This window comes from Camelus dromedarius, chromosome 7, assembly GCF_036321535.1.
Source record: "Camelus dromedarius isolate mCamDro1 chromosome 7, mCamDro1.pat, whole genome shotgun sequence".
NCBI classification, from domain to species: Eukaryota; Metazoa; Chordata; class Mammalia; order Artiodactyla; family Camelidae; genus Camelus; species Camelus dromedarius.
In genome coordinates, this window is record NC_087442.1 from 60,181,603 (window position 1) to 60,204,030 (window position 22,428).

At 40.8% G+C, this 22,428-nt stretch overlaps 1 protein-coding gene across 1 annotated transcript in view; it reads right to left on the reverse strand.

The window, feature by feature from the left end:
* Positions 1-826: 826 nt before the first annotated feature.
* ASB4 (ankyrin repeat and SOCS box containing 4) overlaps positions 827-22,428 on the reverse strand; it is a 31,173-nt gene continuing 9,571 nt past the window's right edge. The window contains exons 2-4 of the mRNA XM_064487555.1: positions 20,423-20,913; positions 3,904-4,017; positions 827-3,049 (exon numbers count right to left, since the gene is read on the reverse strand). Of these exons, the coding sequence (XP_064343625.1) occupies positions 2,861-3,049; positions 3,904-4,017; positions 20,423-20,899 (780 nt within the window). The 5' untranslated portion in view covers positions 20,900-20,913 and the 3' untranslated portion in view covers positions 827-2,860. The remainder of the gene's footprint in view (positions 3,050-3,903; positions 4,018-20,422; positions 20,914-22,428) is intronic.

A 22,428-nucleotide genomic window follows, 5' to 3' on the forward strand; every position in this document is an offset into this window, starting at 1 on the left:
TTCGAAAAAATACACACACTCCAATATTCAAGCAGCATTATTTACAACAGCCAAGACACTGAAGCAACCTAAATGTCCAACAACAGATAACTGGATAAAGAAGATGTGATATGTATCAGAATACTACTCAGCCATAAAAAATAATGAAATAATGCCACTTGAAGCAACATGGATGGACCTAGAGATTATCACACCAAGTCAGACAGAGAAAGATGAATATCATATATCACTTATATGTGGAATCTAAAAATGACACAAATGAATTTATTTACAAAACAGAAACAGACTCACAGTCATAGAAAACAAACTTATGGTTACTAAAGAAGAAAGGGGAGGGGGGTAAATTGGGAGATTGGGATTAGCAGACACACTACAATATACAGGATAGATAACCAACAAGGTCTTACTGTGCAGCACAGGAAACTATATTCAATAACTTGTAATAATCTATAATGAAAACGAATATGTATATATGTATAACTGAATCGCTTTGCTGCAACCAGAAACTAACACAACACTGTAAATCAACTATACTCCAATATATAAAATAAAAATTTTTAAAAATTTAAAAACCCAGGACAGAGACGGTGATAGATAGAAGGGTATGATTCAGTACAATTTCTCTGTTATTATTAAAACACTCTTGTTCCTATAGCAATAGCCTTTACTTTCTTTTGAAAACGTTATTTATTTACAGACACATTTCCTCATTCCCTTTTCCTTCCCAGTGTTGAAGAAAGCAATGAATCATGTAGAGTTCTTCAGCCAAACTGCTGAAAAGTCAGTTAGAAAAAAGTCTTATCGGCAAATAAACAACTCACAGAGATGAAAGGAAACAGAAGAGCTTTATTTAAGTCCTCTAAATGAAAGTTCAAAGATGAGGAGAAATAACTTCTAATCCACAAATAAACAATTCAAAAGAAGCAGTCACGTATCATATGCTAGATTAACCCAAAATGTTTAAGCACAAGTAGGCAGACTGAGAAACGTTATTTCCCCACGCAAGGAGCATCCTCTCCCTTCGTCCTGAGCATCTGTTTTATTGCCTCAGTCAGTGCATCACAAATCTTTCTGCCAGAATATTCCTGGAGCTGGAGGGAGGGCAACACCTCCACCTAGCATTCCAGAATGTGTTCTAACACGACGTGCAACAAACAATGTTTTGAAGGATCCTGTTTTACACGAATAGTTCACACAAATACAGTATTCTATTCCAAAATACAGAACTTGTTTTAGTACAAAATATTTCTCCTAATATATTTGAGTAAAACTGATACCTCAGGAAGATTATTGTATCCACTTCTGATTTTTCATACACGGCACCAGGAGTACGCAAATCCCAGCGTGTGAAGCACAGTCTAGGTGACAGGCTAGTGGAGTATTTGACATCATCCCTACTCAAAACTCAAGCATCTAAAGTTAAACAAGATGGAGAACTACAGGAATAAGAAAAAGCCTGCTCACAACTGACAAATAGATTTGTTTGTGCTTAATGACTACTGCTCTAACCTCTAAAAGGCAATGCTGAGTCAATGAGCTTATCTGAAAGTGATTAGCAAGGACAAAAAAGTGAAGCGAAGTTGGCCTCATAAACCATGAGGTATGGAGGTTAATCAGCTACATTTCTCTTCCTGCAAACCACTAACAAACCTGATTAACACACTTCTCTTTCCAAGTTTCTCAAACTTTTTCCATTTCCAAAAAGTCTTCCTCTGTGCTTTCTGCAGCTGGTCCATCACTAGCAAAGTACTCCTTATCTTCTAGCTAAGATGCTCTAAAATGTCAGTCTGTTACATTAAAAGACCAAAGTAATCAACCTAAGTCTTTCCCTTCACACACTTTCTTGCACACATTTTCCTAAAATTCCTTGCCACATCCGTGGGAGCCATTCACTGTGCAATATTTTCCTCAAGGAGTCTGGGAAAGTGCTACACGGGAAATCATACTAAAATAAAAATATCCAGATGTGCGGAGAAATGTAAAGTGAGTATGTTTACAGTCACAGCAGCCGGGGATCCCTCTACTTCACACAATCCCTTCACTCTTTATGGTCAGGCTTCAAAGAAAACCACACTTCATGTTAGAAACAGGACTTTGAAAGGCAAGCACTGAGAATGAATCTGCACCTGTACTTTTGCCCCTGACATTTGACACTGCACTTCCCTGCTTGTATGTCCGGATCCTCTGCTAAATGGTGAGATCCTGGAGGGCAGGAGTCCTAACTTCGGGCTCATCTTTGCATCTCCAGTCTCTGGCTCAATGAGAGTATGTTAAAAATGTCCATTTTGACTTTTATGTGGACTGGTCTTGGTTTTTCATTTCTAATTTGACTCAAATGCTCATGTGCTTCCTCCACTAAAAGTAAGTTGAGGAACTTGGTGTGGGGATAGTAGTTTGCAAAACTAGCAATAGTAATTTCTGCTAAGTGGGAATGGGGGGAGAACCCCAAGATTGAGGCCCGCCACAAAGCCTAGCACTTTGCCAACTGAATGGTAATGTAAACTTATTACTGATAAAGAAGAGAATGAATTTGGTTGTAAGAAAACCTGGGTCCCCTTTTAAATGGGATAACATGAAAATTTTTACAAAACTGTATCAGGCACCTTGTAAAAGCACTATACATATTAATTATTATTGTTATGTCAGTACCTTTTGGATATGCTCTTGTCTTTGAGAATTTTACCTCTTGTTCATTTTCCCTCATTGTGATACCCTAGCATTAATGACATAGTGTTTGTAAAGTGTGTTGAAATCCCTGAAGTGTTATAATCAACCCAAGTACCATTTTATTTATGCAAACTGTGTCTACCCAGCGAGTCCACTTAAATGTCTAGGATTGGGAACCTCTGTCTTATAAGGCTTAATAAATGATTCCCTCTGGCTCTAAAAGCAAGTACTTTTTCAATGACAATGGGAGGGAAAGCAAAGGAATTACTCTGTGACATCTGCTGTGCAACGTTCTTCGAATGGCACATCTCGATAAATGCATGAGACTCCTTGGAGAGTTACTGCATACAGTGAAGAGAGAGTGGTAAAAATCCCAGTATCTCTGAAAAGGAAGGCAAGATGCATTAAAGTCAGAAAAGCCTCAAAGTTTACATCAACAGAAATCAACAGTGATATATTTAGTTCCTACTTTATACATAATGGTAGGTTTCTAGGGGTCTCTGATGGTGAGGCAAAATTAAACACAAATAATGAAGCTAAGGCAGGCTAAGTGACTTTTAGAAAGTAAGACAGCTAATAAGTAGCAGGATAAGATTGCACCTAAGCCATTGGCCTCTAAGCCCAGTGAGCTTTGCACTCTGTGCCCGACACCCCTCCCGCGCTGCAGACAGCCTGTGACAGCTAGAACCAAGAACAGGAGGCTAAGTGGAAGGGCTGGCTCACAAAGGCAGTAAAGTCCATACGGAACACGAGGACTCAGCTTTGCCAATGGCTTTCTACATGACTCATCACAAGCTGTTTTTAACACTCTGTTATCTGTCTACTAAAGAATTCAAGATACTTACGAGTGAAATAATCTACACAAAAGAATATACTCTTCTGGTAAAAGTGCTGTAGGAGCAATCCCAAATGTTGTTGTTATTGCTATTGTTGTTATTATTATTATTTAATTCTAAATTGATGGGAAAAAAAGTAAAACTGTCAGCTTCCTATAATTGTTCAACTTGCCCGTCGATGGTGAAATCCCCAAGGCGCTCCCAAGCACTACCTACCTGATGCATCTGTTTGCTCTTACACCTGCATTTCATAACCCTTTGTCTCATGCATTTGAGCAGCATTCTCAAATTCCTAAAAGCACTCTCACAACTCATTTTCTGAATTAGAATTTCCTGCACCTCCACTGCAGCCTGGAAGCGTTTTAGCATGAGAACCGTTGGCAGTGAATTGATGCTTTACCTCCAAGTCATCGTCAGGGATAGCTCTTTTCCACTTTACGTTCCACCTGATGTGTTCATAGGCATTGACGACAACTTCAATTGCTTTGGGATAAGAATGGCAAGCCTGTATCACCTGCAAAGACACCACAGAGTTTCATTTGTTCAATGCACATACATGATTTATTCATTCAACTCCCAGAGACATCAAGAATTCATGGACCCATAAGGCTCCTTGGAGCCCTGAAATGCTTTTAAGAAGTCTCAGGCCTTTGAGTATTCAAACACACTGCCAGTCCCCCCTGGTAGATGGGAGGATTAATAACATCAAACTAATTTCCTCCATCATCCAGGAGCAAGTGAAAAAGAGGTGCTAACAAAGAAGGTGGGAGCCTGATGAAATTCATGCCCTGCCCATAACTGAAGTAATTTTGAGAGACGCTGGTCTGGTCTCAGAACACACTTTCAGCTGCCTAGAAACTCTTCCAGTTCTACAGAAAATTTTATTAGCAAAAAAGCTGAATGTTAGTAATCTAAGAACCGAGACCAACTGGTGACTAAGAGGTAAAGCCAACCACAGAGTAATGTGAAAGTTGACCAAAGATGTCTTCCCAGAATAATGCCTGAAGAAGAGTGACGTTACATACTCACATTCACAAGTCACATTCATTGGTATTTTAGCTTTCGTGAGCAGTGAAAGCAGTATGAAGCCTAGTTATTTTGTTAGTACACTCTGTTCAACACTTCACTGACCAACCAAAAAAACTGGAAAGCTGAGTCAAGGTGGCCAGCATTTCCATCGTGAGGCAGAAACACTTAGCTTTAGATTTTAGACCAGACTGGATAGTTAACCAACCTTCGATGTCTCCATAAAATCTGGACCTGTCTGACCAGTCAATCGTGCAGGCTTTATTAAGTGACAATGGAGATATATATGAGACATACCCTAAAAGTAAAACACACCAGATTCTGGTGAGAGACTTACTATAAGAATGAGAAGCAAAAAATACATAAAGAAAACAAGTGAAAATCAATGGAGATACATGGTTGGACCACATAAGTGTTAGATTACATGGCTTGAAAAGAGGATTATAGAAATTCCAAGAGGGAGACCTGTGTGAGTTGGGCTAACTAGGGATGTTCTCTTAGAGGAGATGAGTTCAACTTTAGATTCTAGATGGTAGAAAGGTGTATGTATGTGCTGTGTGCCTGCGTGCATCCACTTAAATGCCTAGCTTCATGTGCAGTATCAGCAAATATAACAGTCATGTTGAAAGACTGGTACTCCAAGGGGTACAACAACAACAACAAACCCAGCTTCAGTACTTCCCTTTCTCCTGCTCATACAAACCCCCTCCCTGGAACCCTTCTCCACTCCTGGCATGACACCTCAGGCAGGACTCACACCTATTTCTACTTAATTTTTAATAATAAAAAGTACTCCAGCCATTCTAGACATAAGAATAATGTCATTTCAGAAATAAAAATGTCCATTTTAATTGAATCATTGAAATTTCAAATTTTATTCAAATTAAAGTTTCTCCTCTCCCACAGCCCAGGCCTGCTTCCAGCTGCGGTGGGAAAGGAGCTAATGTGGGTGTGGTATAATAGGAAATACACATTTGGTCTTTGCCTCTGGTTCCTGGCACAGAGATCCTTAAACTGAGCTCCTTTCTACCACTTCAGTGATGCTAATGAAGTGACTCTCAATGGGACTCCTCGAGAGCTTCAAGATGTGGGCTGCTTGCTGGAAAGACCAATCCTTGATTAGATTAGAACTTGTACACACCTTGCCTCCCACCTCCAGGGAAAGAGAGAGGGGCTGGAGATTGAGTTCAATCACCAATGAGTTCATAGTCATGCCTATGTAATGAAACTCCCTAAAAGATGGGGTTGGGGAGCTTCTAGGTGAGTGAGCACATCAGAGTCCTGGGAGGGTGACAAGCTCCGGAGGGCACAGAAGCTCTGCACACCCTTTCATACCTTGTCCTATGCGTGTCTTCTAATTGTCTACTCCTGAGTTTTATCCTTTGTAATAAACCGGTTCTAGTAAGTAAAGTGCTTTCTTGAGTTCTGTGAGTTGTTTAGCAAGTTATAAATCCCAAGGAAGGAATCGTGGGAACCCATGAATACGTACTCAGCTGAGTAGGAATGTGAGTAGCGTGGGTACCCGATTTGTGGCTGGCATCTGAAGGGGGTGGGGCTTGTAGGACTTAATTCTTAACCTATGAAGTTTGACAGTAATTCCAGCTAATTAGTGTCAGAATTTAAATGAATTTTTGGCCACCCAGTTGGTGTCAGAGAGTGAAGAACTGGTTAGTGTAAGAAAAAGCATTGAAGTTTTCCCAGCTGTTGTCTTTTCCTCCCCTCTGCCCGACATGTTCCTGGACTGCTCTGCATTTGGACAAAGGAAAGAGAGAGGAAAGGGGGAGAAATGGTCTTAACCGACTGGTACCAACATGACCTAGCATTGATGGCTTCTGGGCTGGTCTCTTCCTCTCTTGGGGAAATTATGTGCCACCCTTCCCCCAATTTGGAAGAACCAACTTTCTAGACAAGGGCAACGCCTCTCCTCAGATGGGTCCCTTAGAATCCTCGCGCCTCTCTAACAGCCTCTGTCCACCAGAACATCTCTAGCTTCTTTCTGCCACGATGGCCCTAACTCTGGAAGTCCTTTTGGTGTGGCCCATTTTCATTTCAAAGTGACCTCACTGACTCTCCAATGTGACCCACAACTGGTCCAGGGGAACCTGTACTGTATCCTGTTGTCAGCGAAAGTACTCTCAACTCCCACTTTAGTCACTGTTCTGTCCTTTGCCACCAGACAAGCAGCTCCAGCCTTAGATGTGCTCCTTTAAATTTTCTCAACATGAGTTACATGTCAGTTCCACTTTTTCCTTGAAACTTCAGAGAACATATATCAAGCTCTCTGCAGAGTCCTCTCAAAGCCCCTCTCATTAGATGTGGAATGAGGAGGAAGCTCCCCAGGCCTACCAATAGAAAGAAGGCACGCCTCTATAATTAAACAACTTTTTCCACAGAAGTTTTCTTCCTAATTTCCTGGTCCTTCACAACCTCAACCTATTATTGTTGGGCAAAAGGTCACAAAACTGGTTTTCTCCACATCCTTTACAAGTCCTTCATAGCTGGTCTAGCACTGCAGGTTTCAATGTGAGGTGGTAAGTACCTGATGTCTTGGGACTTCGGGCAAAACTAAGACAGAAAGGTAATCATTTTAATATGTAGATGTGCATGCGTGTGTGTGTGTGCGTGTGCGTGTGTACTGAGGTCATCTGAATGAAGAGCCTATATGAGGAAAGAGCTAAAGTTAAGAGCGGGTAAGACGGAGCCACATGACTGTACACCTGTGAGGCCAGTCTGAAGAGCTTGAGATTGGCTTAACAGGCAACAGGAAGCTATTATGTATTCTTAACAAGAAAGGGTAATATTCAACCAATTCATTCCATTAGGAAGCCTTTACTGAGCATTGCATTTAGCACTATGACAGTAATTCTGAGTTTATGACCTGTTTTTTGTCTTCAAGAAAGTTTACAACCTAGTTGAAGAGAAAAGACATAGATATTTCGAAGAGTTCAAGAGCAATGTAAGTCAGTAAATAATAAGAGACTAACTTAAAGATCATCAGTGTCCCTTGAGCACCATGAGCAAAAGCACAAGGAGGAAAGCAAGGATATGAAGGGCAGAGAGCCGTGAGGAGGCTGAACGTGAGTGTCCCAAGTGGTTTCTCAGGTAGCTTTGCTGTGAGTCATGAGAAGGAAGGGCAACTGAAGCTGCAAGAAAGAACAAGTCGAGTTTAATGACTAATCAGATACAGGGAGTAAAGAATGCAACTTTGAATCCTGAGATCAAGTACAAATAAGGGTGCCACTGATGGAAATGAGGAAATTACAAGGGCATGCTAATTTGGGGATGGTCAGGTAAGGAACAGGAGGATGTTTCCTAACGTCCGTCAAAAATGTACATGATAAATGAGGAGGTCAAGATGGCGAGGGAGATTTGTGCACCATCAACGAATGTGCTGGTTAGGTTCAATCACACTCTAAGTGGATATAAATGGAAAAGATAGAGGACCATGGTCTGAAGCTTGAGGAATCCTAGTCGGCAGGAGAAAAGAAGAAAAAAAGAAAGTTACAGCTACCATTTTTTGAGGACTTATCACGTGTAGGGGCCTATGTTAAATCTTTGTGTGTTTAGCTTGCTCAGTCTTCAGACAACCCTATGAAATTAGGCCTATAACTATCCCCACTTTACAGATGTAAAATCAAAGTCTGACAGAATTTAAACTAAAGGTATTTAGCTTGTAAATGACAGAGTTAGCATTCACACTCAGGCCTGTGTGAATTTTTTTGGAGGAAACCAGATGGATCAGAGTGAAAGACACCAAACGAGGAAAGCATTCAAGGCTGGATTCTCAGCAGGGCCACGAGTGGCAAAGCTATGAAGACAGGTGAAATACCACCAGAGCAGAGTAGCGGCCAAGTGCCAGGAGTCGAGTGGGCTAACACACATGAGGACCAGGTAGTGGGACACAGATGGAGAATGGAAGCACAGCCGCAATCAGGGCTGACCCATCCTCATCGCTAAGACCCACGGAGTCATGGCATACAGAGTTTTATGGGCTCAATACGTGATTTTCCTTCCTGAGTTTAGAACCAAGCCATCAACAAATGAAATGAAGATGACAAAAAATCAGAGATCAGAGTATCTTTTTTATTACTAACGAAACTAACTACCACTTATACGTTTAGTTACGGGGCCACATAAAGTTTCCTAGCACCCTACTCCCAAATTAAATTTACACCCTGAAACTGCAGGCCTCTCTCTGGCAGACAGAACTTTTTTTCTAGAAGCTTACCACACAGAGGAACCGAGAATTCAGGTATCCTCTAGGTCCAAAGTTAAGTAAACAAACTCAGTTTTTCCTCCCAACTCATCAATCTGTAAAGTGGAGTAAGAAAAGGTTTGGGGGGTTGATTTTAGCAGAATTTTCTTTACAAAAACATGAGGCAAATGAAATGGCAATTCTCCTCTAAGACGTAAAATTCAGGTCCAACGGCCTACGCCCAGTGGGCATCAGGAACAACAAAAGGTGGTGAAATTAATCAGAATTATCGTAGTGGGGACCGCAGAAATAAAAGGTTTATAAGAATTTTCTGGAGCATAGTTTCAAATCAGAAGGTGTGGCCTTAGTTAAGGACTGTGTCAGCCCCAGCAAATAGGCTAACCAGAGAGGGTTGTAGTGAATAGAGGTTTGAGTTAATAAAGTGCTAGAAAATGTTCAATAACAGGCATTCTAGAAATAAAATGTACATATATTTATATGTAAGTTTACTGTAAGTTTTGCTAATATAAAGAATGTGAAGCCTATAATTTACAAATAATAAAATATCCAGTACCTCTTATTTCCTATTCCATATAGCCAATTGGTCCACTCAGAATGTTTTCATTGATTTGTATATCAATTTTGTATAGATGTGGGTTGTATTCATTGCCAACCTGTGTCTGCGATTGAAGAGTGCACGTAGTTCCTATGTGAATGATGATGATATTTTTATTACATTAGGAGTAATTGTTTCACAAATGTGAAACAATGAAGATGCAGATTGGAAATTCACTCATTTATCAGTGACATGAGTGATATTTATGTGGAAACATTTAATAGTTTTCGAATATTGGAAGCACGGTTTCTCAGTTTTTTTGTGCTATTCACAATGTGAGAGCTACAGACACCACACACTACAAACTCTGAAGTTTGATCTGCATTAGTAACATTCTCTTCTTAAGTCTAGACATCAGCAAAGCAATATGTCAAGGCCTGACTAGTAGCATTTGCTGATTTCTGGGTGTAAATACTCCCATCATGGCCTATCTGAAGCGACCAAGACGAGGTCCCTGAATGTAGGGTAGGGAATGTATGGTAACATCACTATATAGTGTTTCCACCATATAGATCCAATAAATGCAAATAACATCAAGAACATAGATAAGCAGAGTAAAATAATTAGGAGGTAATGAGTTTTAAATATTTATTATCTTTGTTTTCAGTATATTTTATTTGTTGTAGGTTTATATGACATCTTTTAATAATGGTTGCATTTAACAATCAGTTCATAAAATTCCTGATAATTTAATACTCAGCTCTCCCAAGCTACTGTGAGCCAATTCTAGCACACAGCTGTTTTCAGTTGTTCCCATATTTAAGAAGTGCGGTCATAAGCCACTGCAGAATTAATATATATACTGAAGCTCCAAACCAGTGAAGGCACCAGAATCATCCTACCAGCTGGCTGGGTCCAAACTGGCCCAACAGAAATACTTGTTTAATAAGAGGATCCATTCACAAACATATTCTGGGCATGGCACACAAAATTGAGCTGTGTACCATGGTTTTTTCAGACAGGTCTAAATAAGCAAAAATTAATCCTATATTATCAACTCTAAAGGGATAAGTCAGACATCCAAGGCTACAGGACCTTTGAAAAGTCAGCATTTCTGAGTCTATGGAAAGTGTAACTAGAAGGATTTCTATCTGGGTACATGGCTGTCAAGGTGGAAGGTAATTTTTCTAGGACCTTGGTCTTGGGAAATTGAGGCAATGGGGCTGCTCTTTTCTCTGTAGCTGGGAAGAGGGTGGCATATATGTAGCTCTGTGCAAAAGAGACAGACAAAACCTGAGGCTGACTAATTGCTTTGAACACTAGTTACAAACTACCATCACAGTACCATAGAATGTTAGGGTTGCAAGGGACCCTAGGGATTATAGAATCCCCCTAATTTGGAGATAAGGAAACTGAAACCCAGAGAGGCACACAGTAAGAGAAAGAATGGTCTTAGGTATTCTTCACTGTAGTTTAGTACTCTTTCAAATATAATCTGATGATCTTATTTTAATCTGTAAGTAATGACCAGTGAAATGAATGGTTTAAGGACACAAATTCTATTTCCCATATCTTTAGAACAAGAAACACTCTTTAGTATATTATTTTAGGCTGGATTTTGTTGAAATGTCAAAATAATTCCCTTTCTAACACAAAGATGTTGCTAATAATGCGAAAATAGTCTCCATCCAGACATCTATTACATTTTTCTCTAAAGACCTCCAGGTACATCCTTTCTGCAAGGATGAGCCATGATGAAAAGTATGTTGGTAATCAGATGAGTAATCCAAAATAAAGACTTAAATTTAAGACTTAATTTTACCAGGACAGAGACGACAGCTAAAATTAATCCAAGGCCTGAATCAAGAATATACTTGTACTGGAATCATGAAAACAAAGAGCATGGAGAAGTCAGAAAGCTTGTAATGAGGCTCTGCACATGGTTTAGGTATCCATTCAGAAAACTGACCTCTGATCTGCACTAATTTCCAGGCCACATTCACTCCTCATAGAAACCACACTGGTTCTATTTAAAGACTCAAAGCCCACATACCCAATATTTGTTCCCTGGTATTCCTTACCTCCCCCTTCCTGCCAGCACCTTGAACACAGAGGAGACGTGGCTAAAAGTTGCCCTCCTCTTGCAACATATTACTTACTTCCCAAAGGGGGTTCCCACATTTAGCAAATAATAATAATGTAGGCTTGCTGGATAAATCTGAATTTCAGACAGACAACAAATAATTTTTAGTATAAAGTATGTCCCAAATGTTGCTTGGGACATATTTATATTAAAAATTACTTATCACTGGTGGAATTCAAATTTAATTGATCATTGTATATTTTGTTTGGCAACCCTATTTCCTGCTCCTATTCAGAAACAGTTCAAACCACATTATGTATACAGGAATATAATTCATTCATAGTTTAGGAGCCAAACTTCACACATTTGGTGCTTCAGTTTGCACCTGGCATACTCCCATATATCACAGGGAGATAATGTCTTACCTTTCATTAGGATTTTAAAAAATCAAATAGTCCTTAACTTGCAGTCTTTAGTTGCACAGAGTCCAAAGCTCCTCGGTCCAAAGCCACATTAGGTTTTGCTGACATTGACTAGTAAATTTTCTGCTGACAGAAGATGGTTCTCACAGCAGGAGAGGCTCCTTTTAGCCTGACAGCCTCCGAGCCCCCTTAACTGGCAAATCTAGCTTCTTCCAAAACTAAGACAACCGGACCAGCTTTCTTCAGGCCTCAGTAATTATTTCACGAGGCAACAACGAAAAGAGATTCTTACGACATAGAAAACTCTAAATCATCACTCCACACTGACAACCAGGAATCTTGACCATCACATGAGGAAGGGCCAGTGTGGACTCAGAAGGCAGAAGTTTCTGCTTCCTCTGCCAACCTGAGAAACAGAAAATGTCCAGTGACCTTCACTTTCTGTGAGCCTCTGGGGTGGGGCTGTCTCTATTTCTCCTTTCATGGAAGAACAATTGAACAAAAGGTAGCAACTGTAGAGACCTTAAGACCCCTTCCCTTCATCATCTGACCCTTAAAAGCACAGGTTAGAAAGCAGATTTAAGATAAATCTCCCTGCTGCCCTTCCAATACAGGTGCCACCTGTAAGTCGCTTCAGCAGAGGAATTCTTAAGCTACGCCTGCCCTTTGATACTGATATATTTGTGTGCAGAAAGGTACTTAATGATCAAAGAGACTGCTTATACCCCAGGCATCGTATACAGAACTGTTCAACAGGAGAAATCATCTTTACCTCCCCCAGACTCTCACATACCTTTCCCTCCCCAAGAAAAATGCCTTTCTTGTCCTACAAGAAAACCCAATCTTGGCTCCCTGGGGTGTCACTTCCTTCTGAATTATGCCGAGAGAAAAAAAAATCAAATGTCCTTTTGTACCCTGGAAAGCAATTGCAGCCCCTATAATTCTTTTTTCTACCCTTATATAATTTATACATTGGCTTTCAGTGAAATACAGCCTCTACAAATTTGCTTTGTATTTGGAAGACAGCATTTTCTGCTCTGACCTTGTTCCTTGTAAATAAGGAAACTGAATTCCCCACCCACAAGAGAACAAACCACTTTATCTTCTGGATAAATGAGTCAGTCATTTGCTTTTCGTAAAGATGACTTTCTCTTTGGAAAGTTGGGCTGTGGAGTAGTTGTTCTAAATCACTTTGAAGCATCTGCATAGTAAATTGAATAGTTTTTCTTTAGTTTGCCTTTGGAAGGGGGCCAGTTTTCTTGCACAGTATATTGGGTAGGAACAAAAATATTTAGAATGCCAGCCATCTACCAATAGCCAACTCTATCCTAAATCTCTATAGCATTGGGCCAAACTAGAGGAACTCAGAGGAGCAAAACACAACTGAATAAGAAGATGGTAACTGTGGAAAGAGTGTTCCTTGGAGTACATAATTGTATACTATTCTAGGGGCGAGTGGAGCCACCAACGTGAGGCTGATAGGATGGACTCCTACAGTGGACTAAGAACACATCCGGGGAGGAGGAGGGAAGGGAACATTTTTGTCGGGCACCTACTGGGCTCCATGATTTACATGCCTTTCTCACTCAGTCCTCAGACAATCCTGAAAAGTTGATATTTTTGCCTTCATTTTTCAGACGAAGAAAAGAGATCTGAGAGATGAAGGGACTTATTCAAAAACCACACAGCAAGTAAACAGCCAAGCCAGAACTCATACCCACGGTTACTAAGTCCCTGCTCCTGACCCTCCTTGCTGTTATCTCTCAAAGAAATCCCTTTGTGAAAAGGACCTGGGACCTTCCTCATGTTTGCAAGACTTCTTGCAGGAGAACAGAAACTCCGTTTAAAGGCCCATCCCCCCTGATTTGGCACTTTTGTAAAGCACTAACTTCAGTTTCAGGGCAGTTTGCCATCACAATTGTCCCACAAACCTTGAGAAGTTACACCCCAGGGGAAGGGACGCTCTACTGCCCAGACCCACAGGGAAGCCAGGATAGCTACCAATCCTTTCTGCACAATAAGCTGAGGGGGGGATTCCAGAAGGCAATGCCTCAAATTCAGTGCTTTTAGTGTAGTTACATTCCTTAGCTCCACAGGCAACATTTTGATAGGATTTCTTTCCAAAAGTAAAGTTTTCAAAAGCTTGTGATCTCCAGTCCCAGAAGGAAGTCTAGCCAAGTAAGTTTGGCAGTAACTGAAAGAAACCTTTAGGAATCAGACAGAGAGCATTCCTTTGAAGACGCCAATTGTTTGAGAATTTTAAATCTCTCTCCAACTTGGAGAAGACCACTTTGATTCTAAAGTCTGTGAGGAAGAAAAGATGACCCCCTGTACACCCTTGGGAACATCTTTGGAAGGGGAGGCAGACTGCTCCTAGCTTGACCAGTGCTGGCTCTCTAAATCAGCAGCCCCATGAGGAATCCTGTAGGAGCCACTTCCCTCCACCTGCCAGCCAGGAGGAAGCAATCCTCTGGGACCACATTCACTCATCCTCTGTGGTCTGGAGTTACCCATGGCTCCACCCCACAAGCACCACACTCCTGGGGAGGAGAGTGGCAGCCCAACCCCTAATCTGACTCTTACAGGGGAACGGGGAGAGGGTCTTTTACTTCCTTTCACAGAGACCCATTTCACCCACAGTCAATCAGCAGTAGGTTTCAGAATAAAACTCAACATTCAGTCTCTGGGCAGTCTCACACATTGTCTCTCCTGTTTGGAAAGGCCCCTGTGGGTAAACCAGGCCCAAGAGCACTGATTCTACTGCTCAACAGATATGTAGTAATAACAAAAGTTAGTTATCATTTGTTTAATGGTTGCCATGACCAGAAACAATACTAAACACTTCTTAAATCTTAGCTTGTTTCAGTCTCAAAACAACCTTAGGAGAAGGATGTTATTATTCATGGATAAAATGGCAAGGTATGTTATGCTGGCACCTCCATGCTATTTGTCCCTCTCTGTCTTCTTGCCTGGAAGGAAGGTGGCCTCAGAGCATAACTATAAGCAAATTATGTTTTGTGGAGTGAGCTGTATTAGAAAGAGATTGTCTTTCAGAAGTCTCACTATGAAGAATGGCCACTCTAGTGAGATGGATGGAGAAGAAAGATGGAGGGAGTCCAAGGGAAAGATATTTATAGATGCAGGATGAAGGCTGGGGTGGCGATTGGGGGAGAGATTTTGCAAGGACTGAAAGTGACTCCAGGAAGAATAAGGAAATGTTTGGAGCCATCCTTTGGGCTCTGAATATATTTCTGATGTGCTATAAGTAAGATTAATTTCTTTCTAATGAAGCACTCAGTCTGCATATTGACAAGGCTTAAGGTTATATTCACTTCATAGGGGAGGAAATTGAGGCCCAAGAAGTAAGTAATTTATTCAAAATCACAATCTTAGGTGAGTGGCAGGACCCAAATTTATTTGACCCCTAAATTCCATGCTTTGTTATTCCTGATATGCATAGCATGGCTAAGTCTAGTATGAATGAGTTACAAGTGCAAAGCAGAGGTTAAAATTTTAAATAGGAACAATTTCATATGTAATTTAAAATACTGGGTTGTATGCTCACTCTAGAAATTGTTAACATTTATTGTTTTTGCCAAACCCAGATACCAGTGTATCATCCAGAAAATGGATGCAAACTAAGCAGTAGATATTCACAGCTAAAAGCCATGGATCACTGTACTTTAAACAAAAGTTGCTGAATTTTTCATAGAATGTAATCATTTGACTTTATTTCTAAGGCTGCAGTGTGTACAACATTTCAAGAATGAAAATATTCCTTGGATCCAACCTTAGCATGAAAAAGTATTTAAAAATTTCAAAGCCTATTGATCAATGGGGAAATTGCAAGAAGGCAAGAATTAACAACTGAGGTCAAACATGTACCTTCAGCAACAGAGTTCACATATTTTTTTGAGTCATTTAGGTAGCAGTCTTTCCTCAAAATCGATAGAGAAAATATAGGGTTAAAAATTGTCATAATTCTTGACCTTTTCAGACATACTGTGACCAAGTTCTAGAGGCAAAAACAATTAATAACTAAAAACTTGGAAGAAATATAAAATTTGGTTTGGGGAAAATGCCCTAGGTACAAACAGATACTAAGATATAAAGATTTACTAGGATGCATATGAGTTATTCTAGGTCAGGATTAAGAAGGAAAGGATTAGTTTAGATAATTTACCAAAAAGAAAAAAAAAAAAGTGGAAGGCATGGGAGGGGTTGTTCCAAAATCAAATGGATACCCAAGGAAGGAGATGCTGTAGGATGTGCCTTCATGGAGATTTGCAAATGGAACAAGAGCAATATTTCTGCCTAGACTCTTGAGAATTCAATAAAATGACCTCTTTAGGTCTTTTCTTGTGTTGTGATCCTTTAGGTTTAATTACATTTCTTGGGTAATATAAAACACAGACGAAACTACTAAATCTAAGGGCCTAGGCTCAGGAGTCAGACAGACCTCATTCTGAACCAAGCACATGACCATTGACTTTTAATAGGCTTGAGCCACCCAGCAATCCTATTACATTTCCCAAGTCCATTCACTTTCCAAGGTCAACATCTCACACCTTCACCTTTGCCCTTAAACCTTCAAACCTCCTCTCTATCCACTTCTCATTCTTCACTGAGAAAATAGAAGGAATCATAAGAGAACTTCTATAAACTCTTATTAACATATCTACCAACATCCCTGCATCTGGGCACACAGGCAGTACCTTCCCTCCTGTTATGATGGATGAACTGTCTTTGTTACTATGACCAACACCTCCATTCGTATACGAGATCCCATCCTCTGTCTCCAAATCAAGATGGCGCTCCAGTAATCCCTGCATCACATTGTCTCCCTTTCCTGGAAACTCCTATCAGCCAGCAAACACATCAGCCATTCTCTTCCAGCTACTCTTCCATTACAAGAAAATGCCTCAAAACCTTTCATTGTTTTCACTTCCTCTTATCCCTTTTTCCTTTGAGCCCACTATAATCAATACTATAATCAATCTTTTCTCACCAACATTCCACCAAAATAACTCATGTTGAGATCCCCAATAAAATCCATGTCCAGTGGCACCTTCTTAACCCTCGTCTTAATTGAAATGCCACTTATATTCAACCCAGTTGATTCCACATCTTCCTTTCTCATGTTCTCTCTTGGATTCCAGGAAAATGCTCTATTTTGATTCTCCTCCTAGTTCAAGGTCTTCCTACAGTTTCCTTCACTGATTCCTTTCCATATTCCCAAATTCCAGTTGGAGGGTGCCATGGCTTAGTCTTCTGGCCACTTCTCCTCTCTCTCTGCCCTCATATTCTGGTTGATCTCATCTGTCCTCATGGCTTTATATAGCATGCTCATGGTGAAGTCTCCCAAATTTGTATCTCTGGCCAAGACCTCTCCCTGAACACCAGGGTTATATATCAAACTGTCTACTTGACTTCTCTACCTGGATGACTAGCAGGCATCCATCTAAAGCAGAGCAGAACTCCTGATCTCTTCAAAATCAGTTTCACCTGCATGTTATTATCTCAAGAAATGGTCCCTTGATTCCATTTCTTGAGCAGAAATCCTTGAAATTATTCTTGATTCCTCTTTTTTTCTCACAGGCCACAAGTAATCCATTAGGAAACTCATGGACTCCTTTTTCAGAACATGCCCTTAATCTCACCACATCTCACTACTTTCTCAGTTTCCACTGTGGGTCTAAGCCACCCCCATCTCTTATCCAGATCATTTGAATACCTTTGCTCTCCTAGAGTTATTATTCTCCAAAAGGCATCAAAAGGATCCTTTTGGAATATAAATCAGACTTTTTTTCCCATTCAAAATCCTTTAGTGACATACTCTCTCATTCAGAATAAAAAACCAAGGCTATCAACACAGCCTATAAGGCCATATATATGGTCTGCAAACCAGTCTCATATATGCCTCTCTGATTTCTCCTCCTCCTTACTCACCCCACTTCAGGCACTCTGGCTTCCTCAAACATGCTTAGTCCTCCCCTACTTCCTCAAACATGCTTAGTCCTCCCCTACTTTGCACCTGCTTTCCCTTATGCCTAGAATGCTCTCCCCCTGCCCCAGTCCCTGCTACCATCCCGGGTATTCACATGACTTTCTCCTTCACATCCTCATTTTCTCTAATCAACCTTTGTAAAAAGCAGCACACACATAAATAACAAAAAACGCCCACATTTTCTTATTTTCTTTACCTTGTTTTACTTGTGTCCATGGCACCTAACATATCAGAGTATATTTATTTGTTTGTTGTTTTGTTTTTTTCCCTACCTCCCATTAGAAAGTACTTCCCATCAAGGCCTTTGGTTTGATTTATTATTCTATCTCCCATTCCTAAAACAGTTCCTGACTCTTAGTTGGTGCTCAGTAAATATTTGTTATATAAATGAATAAATGAATTTGACCACTTACTCTGTGTGACTTTAGGAAAATATCTTAATGCTATTACTTTTTAAATGAGGATAATGCCAGTAACTACCTCAGAGGTTATTATAAAAAATAAAATGAAATAATCCATACAAAGCCTACTTAGAGCTCAACAAAGAGCACTATTGTAATATTACTATTTATTATCCTGTTCCTAACCAATATAATCTTTTGGAATTCTCTATAAAATGTTTATAATGTTCCAGGACATTATGAGTATTACAAACAATTTCAAGGGAAAAAATATTCAATAAAATCACTGAGCTCATCATAGCTACACTGGAACATACTTCGGGTTGTCCGTCTGGAATTTGCTGAGTGTACTCCCCTGAAATTCTTCAGTGGAACTTCTCTTCCAACTAACCCTCACACTGCAGGACTTCAGACAAGTCCCTGACATTTTACCAAGGTAGGAGGTAGAACTTGGCTGTGAATTTAGAAAAACTTCTGTCAACTAGCTTTCTGTGGCCATACGTTAGTTAGCTGGTTTACACCTAAAACTCCTCTGCTGCGTGTTGTTTAGAGTGAGTGAGATCCTAGGCACAGTATCATTTGATTTCTTTACTTAAGGTGAGGGGAAGATACAGTTCAAGTGGTAGAGCACAACCCTGGCATGCACAAAGTCCTGGGTTCAACCCCCAGTACTTCCTCTAAGAATAAATAAATAAGCCTAATTACCTCCCCCCTTAAAAAGAAGGCAGTTTTTATATAAGGTGAAGGGCATTTTGATTTCCAAATTATGTTATCAACCAAGTACAAAGCTCTCTCTCTTCCATGCACCTACAGAGCCCTTACTCCTCTACCTTGCCATTCACCACGGCATATTAAAGTGATCTTTTTATGTGTTTGTCTCTCCCACGAGATTCTAAGCTACTTGAGGGTAGTTACCATGTCTTAGTCATACCAGTAATTTTTTTTCTCTTTTATCCCCCCTCTTACGCGGCCTCTTACCCCACTCACTCGGGTGCCGCTTTGGAGGGGCCCTCCTTTTCCCCTCCTCCTCCTTCCTCTACCCTCGTCCCCATCCCACCATCATAACAACCATCTCCGCAGTAAGAAGACACCCTGACCCAGGACCTTAAACGTTAGGACCTGGGGAAGATGAAAGGGAAAGGAGTAAAGAGAAAGGAAGACTAGGAGGACACTGCAAGGCAAAGCACCAGAAACTTTCCACCCTGGATTCTCCACTTTTGCTCCATGGACAGAGCCGCAGCTAGCCAACATACAGACAGACCGTGAGCAGTAAGTGCGCAGCGCGAAGGCGCCCGCGCCCAGCTCGGGAGCTCGGGCAAGGCCGGTCCGGCTAAGTTCCCTCCCTGCGGCTCCCGCACCCCCGGACAGCGCAGCCCAGGGAGTGCGGGCGGAACCTTCACCCGCAGCCCTCCCGCTCCGTCTTTGCATCTATCTACTCACCTCTCCTCTGCCGTATCAGTATTGTTAATATCTTGTGCCTGCTAGCCCATTAGAAATTACCAATAAAAATTGTTAAAATTTTATAGAATAAACACTAGCATCAAACGACGATCTAAGATTGAATACTGCCACTAACACTGTGTGGGATCAGGCAAGCCCTCCTCTATAGATTAGGGATAATAATATTAATTACCATATAGGATTGTTGTAGAATTAAGTAAATTAAATTCAGAAGAGTGAAATGCTGATACCAGTGTGCTTAATAAACATAATTCATTATTCATAAATATAATTATTAGTTCTTAATAAATGTTAGCTTTCATTAAACTATAAAATTGAGAGTCCCTTTCATGTCTACAAACTAATTCCAAAGCAGGCTCAGTCATCTCTAGAGTAGACATTCTGCTGAAGGGATGGCAAGACTGTGTCTGTGTGACACCATTCACCTCTCCTGCAGGCTTAAAGATCAGACTTCTGATCTTTTTCACTCAGTCTCCCAGGAAGCCACTCCCAGTGCACTGATGTTCACACCAGGCATGGAAAATTATCCACCCCTCTTGCTTGCTTTCTTTGCTGTCACTCCAAGATCTCAAACAAACTTGGACTAGGATGAGATAGCTAGGGCTGTAGAAGGAAGCTCAGATTGAGGATCAGAGGCCATTAGCCCAAAGCCTGAAGCCTCAAACGAGCTTGAGTTACTTGGAGATTTCAGACCCAGCTGCTCTTTGAGTCCCCATTATCCTGCTGACTACCCGGTTCTCCACATGACGCCCTAGGACACAGGCTCACCTTATGGAATTGTGGAGGGTATATTCGAGCAGCCCCATGGTTCAACAGCAGCTGGTAGCAGATCTCAGGCTGGGCGGCAGGTCGCACGGAGGTGACCTTCAGCACGTACTGGATGGCAGCACAGCCATTGATATCCATGAGGTTGGCTTCGGCGCCAGCCTCCAGCATCATGTGCATGAGCACGTGGTCGCAGTTCCAAGCCGCCTTGTGCAGTGGAGATTTAAAGTCGTCGTCCCTGGCGTTGACCTCGGCCTTGTAGTCCAGCAGCATGCGGCAGATGAGGTGGTGGTCCCTGCTGTACTCCTGCTCTTTAAAGCGGAGGGCCCAGTAGGTAGCGATGGCTAGTGGAGTCTCCATGTGGGCGTTCACACTGTCCACTACGGCCCCGTGCTCCACGTAGAAGGCCACCAGCTCTGGGAGGCCGAAGTGAGCAGCCGTGTGCAAGGGTGTCTCCTCATCCTGGTTGTTGGTCTTCATGTTCACGTTTGCCCCTGGAAAGGGAGATGGAGAAAGGCAATTACTTAAACAGATTATGCCATTATTCCCATGTTTCACTCATTAAACGGGCCTTTTCTCACTGCTTCTCTTGCAGCCTCGCCCGCTGTACACCATCCATTTTTCCTAAATTCCATTTCTGGTCCCCAGGGAAGCCACTCCTTTGAAACAACAATGCCAACTCCTGGACAATCAGAAAATGTCCAGGGGCAGAGGACAGAGAACAAAGGACTTCAGCTGGAAGGCAGAAGCACTGAGGGTTGAGTTAAGAGTTCTTACCCTCAGGTGGATTTGCAAATACAAATGGATTCCAATAACCAAATACCTTTTATCAATAGAATAAAAAATTCATTAAAAATAAAGGTTATATTACAATCTTTGAAGCTCATACACGATGACTTCTAAAAGTCATCAATTTCTTGATGAGATGTCTTCAGAATGGCGGGGTTTTCTCTCTTTCAAAGTAGCTAAACCTAAAAGTTTGATCCAAAGGAACTTTAGTGGTATAGAAACTGTTCAGCCCTCTAACTGAAAACTGACAGTGCTAAGCTGCCTTAAGTCTATGAAGCTCCCTTGGCACACAACTGGGGCAAAAACAAAAACCACAAACACTCTAACCATCAAACTAAAGTTTATATTTTGAAACAAAAGAGGTAAGAAGCTGGTAAAACAGAAATACTCATTCACCGAAAGAAAGACAATGATTAGAGACTGTAACATGTTTGATTTATGATTGACAATACCTATTTCAAAATATAATTTTTTAGTGCTTGGAAATCTCCTTAGAAATTATTTAATCCAACCCACTTATCTAACAGACTAGGGACCTGAAATAAATTTTATTTTTCTGATAAGGAAGTTAAGTATTAGAACGGTCAACTTGAGAAGCTGAAATTTTCCTTTTCAGCCTAATTTAATTGGGATGAATCAAATGACCGCAGGAGGCCTACTCTATAATCAGTTCTACTGGAAAATTTATAGCTACTTCAAGTAGAAATCTGGAAAGACATTATTATTATTATTGTTATTATGCCAGCAACTAACACTTATTAAGCACTTACCATGCATAACATTCTGAGCTAAATGCCTTTCATATATTGCCTCATGGAATCTGCCCAACAACCCTTTGCAGTAGGTGCAATTTTTATCCTAATTTTACAGATGAAGAAATTTGCACTTAGAGAGGCAAATTAACTACACCAAGCTAAGAAGCAATAGAACAGGGTTGAAAGCAGAGAGCCTGGCTTCAAAATCTCTTACCATGGTGCTATTCTACCACATTATTTTTGTAAAAAAAAATTTTATACTTTGCTCTCTTTGGGTATTTGAAAACATTGAAAGTAGTAGAGAAACCAAGGTGCATTTTGTTAATTTAAAAATCTGTTCTCTATGTATTACTCCTTTATACCCTTTTTTATGACATCCTCCGATCATATGGAACATATTTGAGAAAGGCGAGACTGCTACAAGCAAGCTCAGTGTCCTCTACAAAATCAACCCACCAGTGAGGC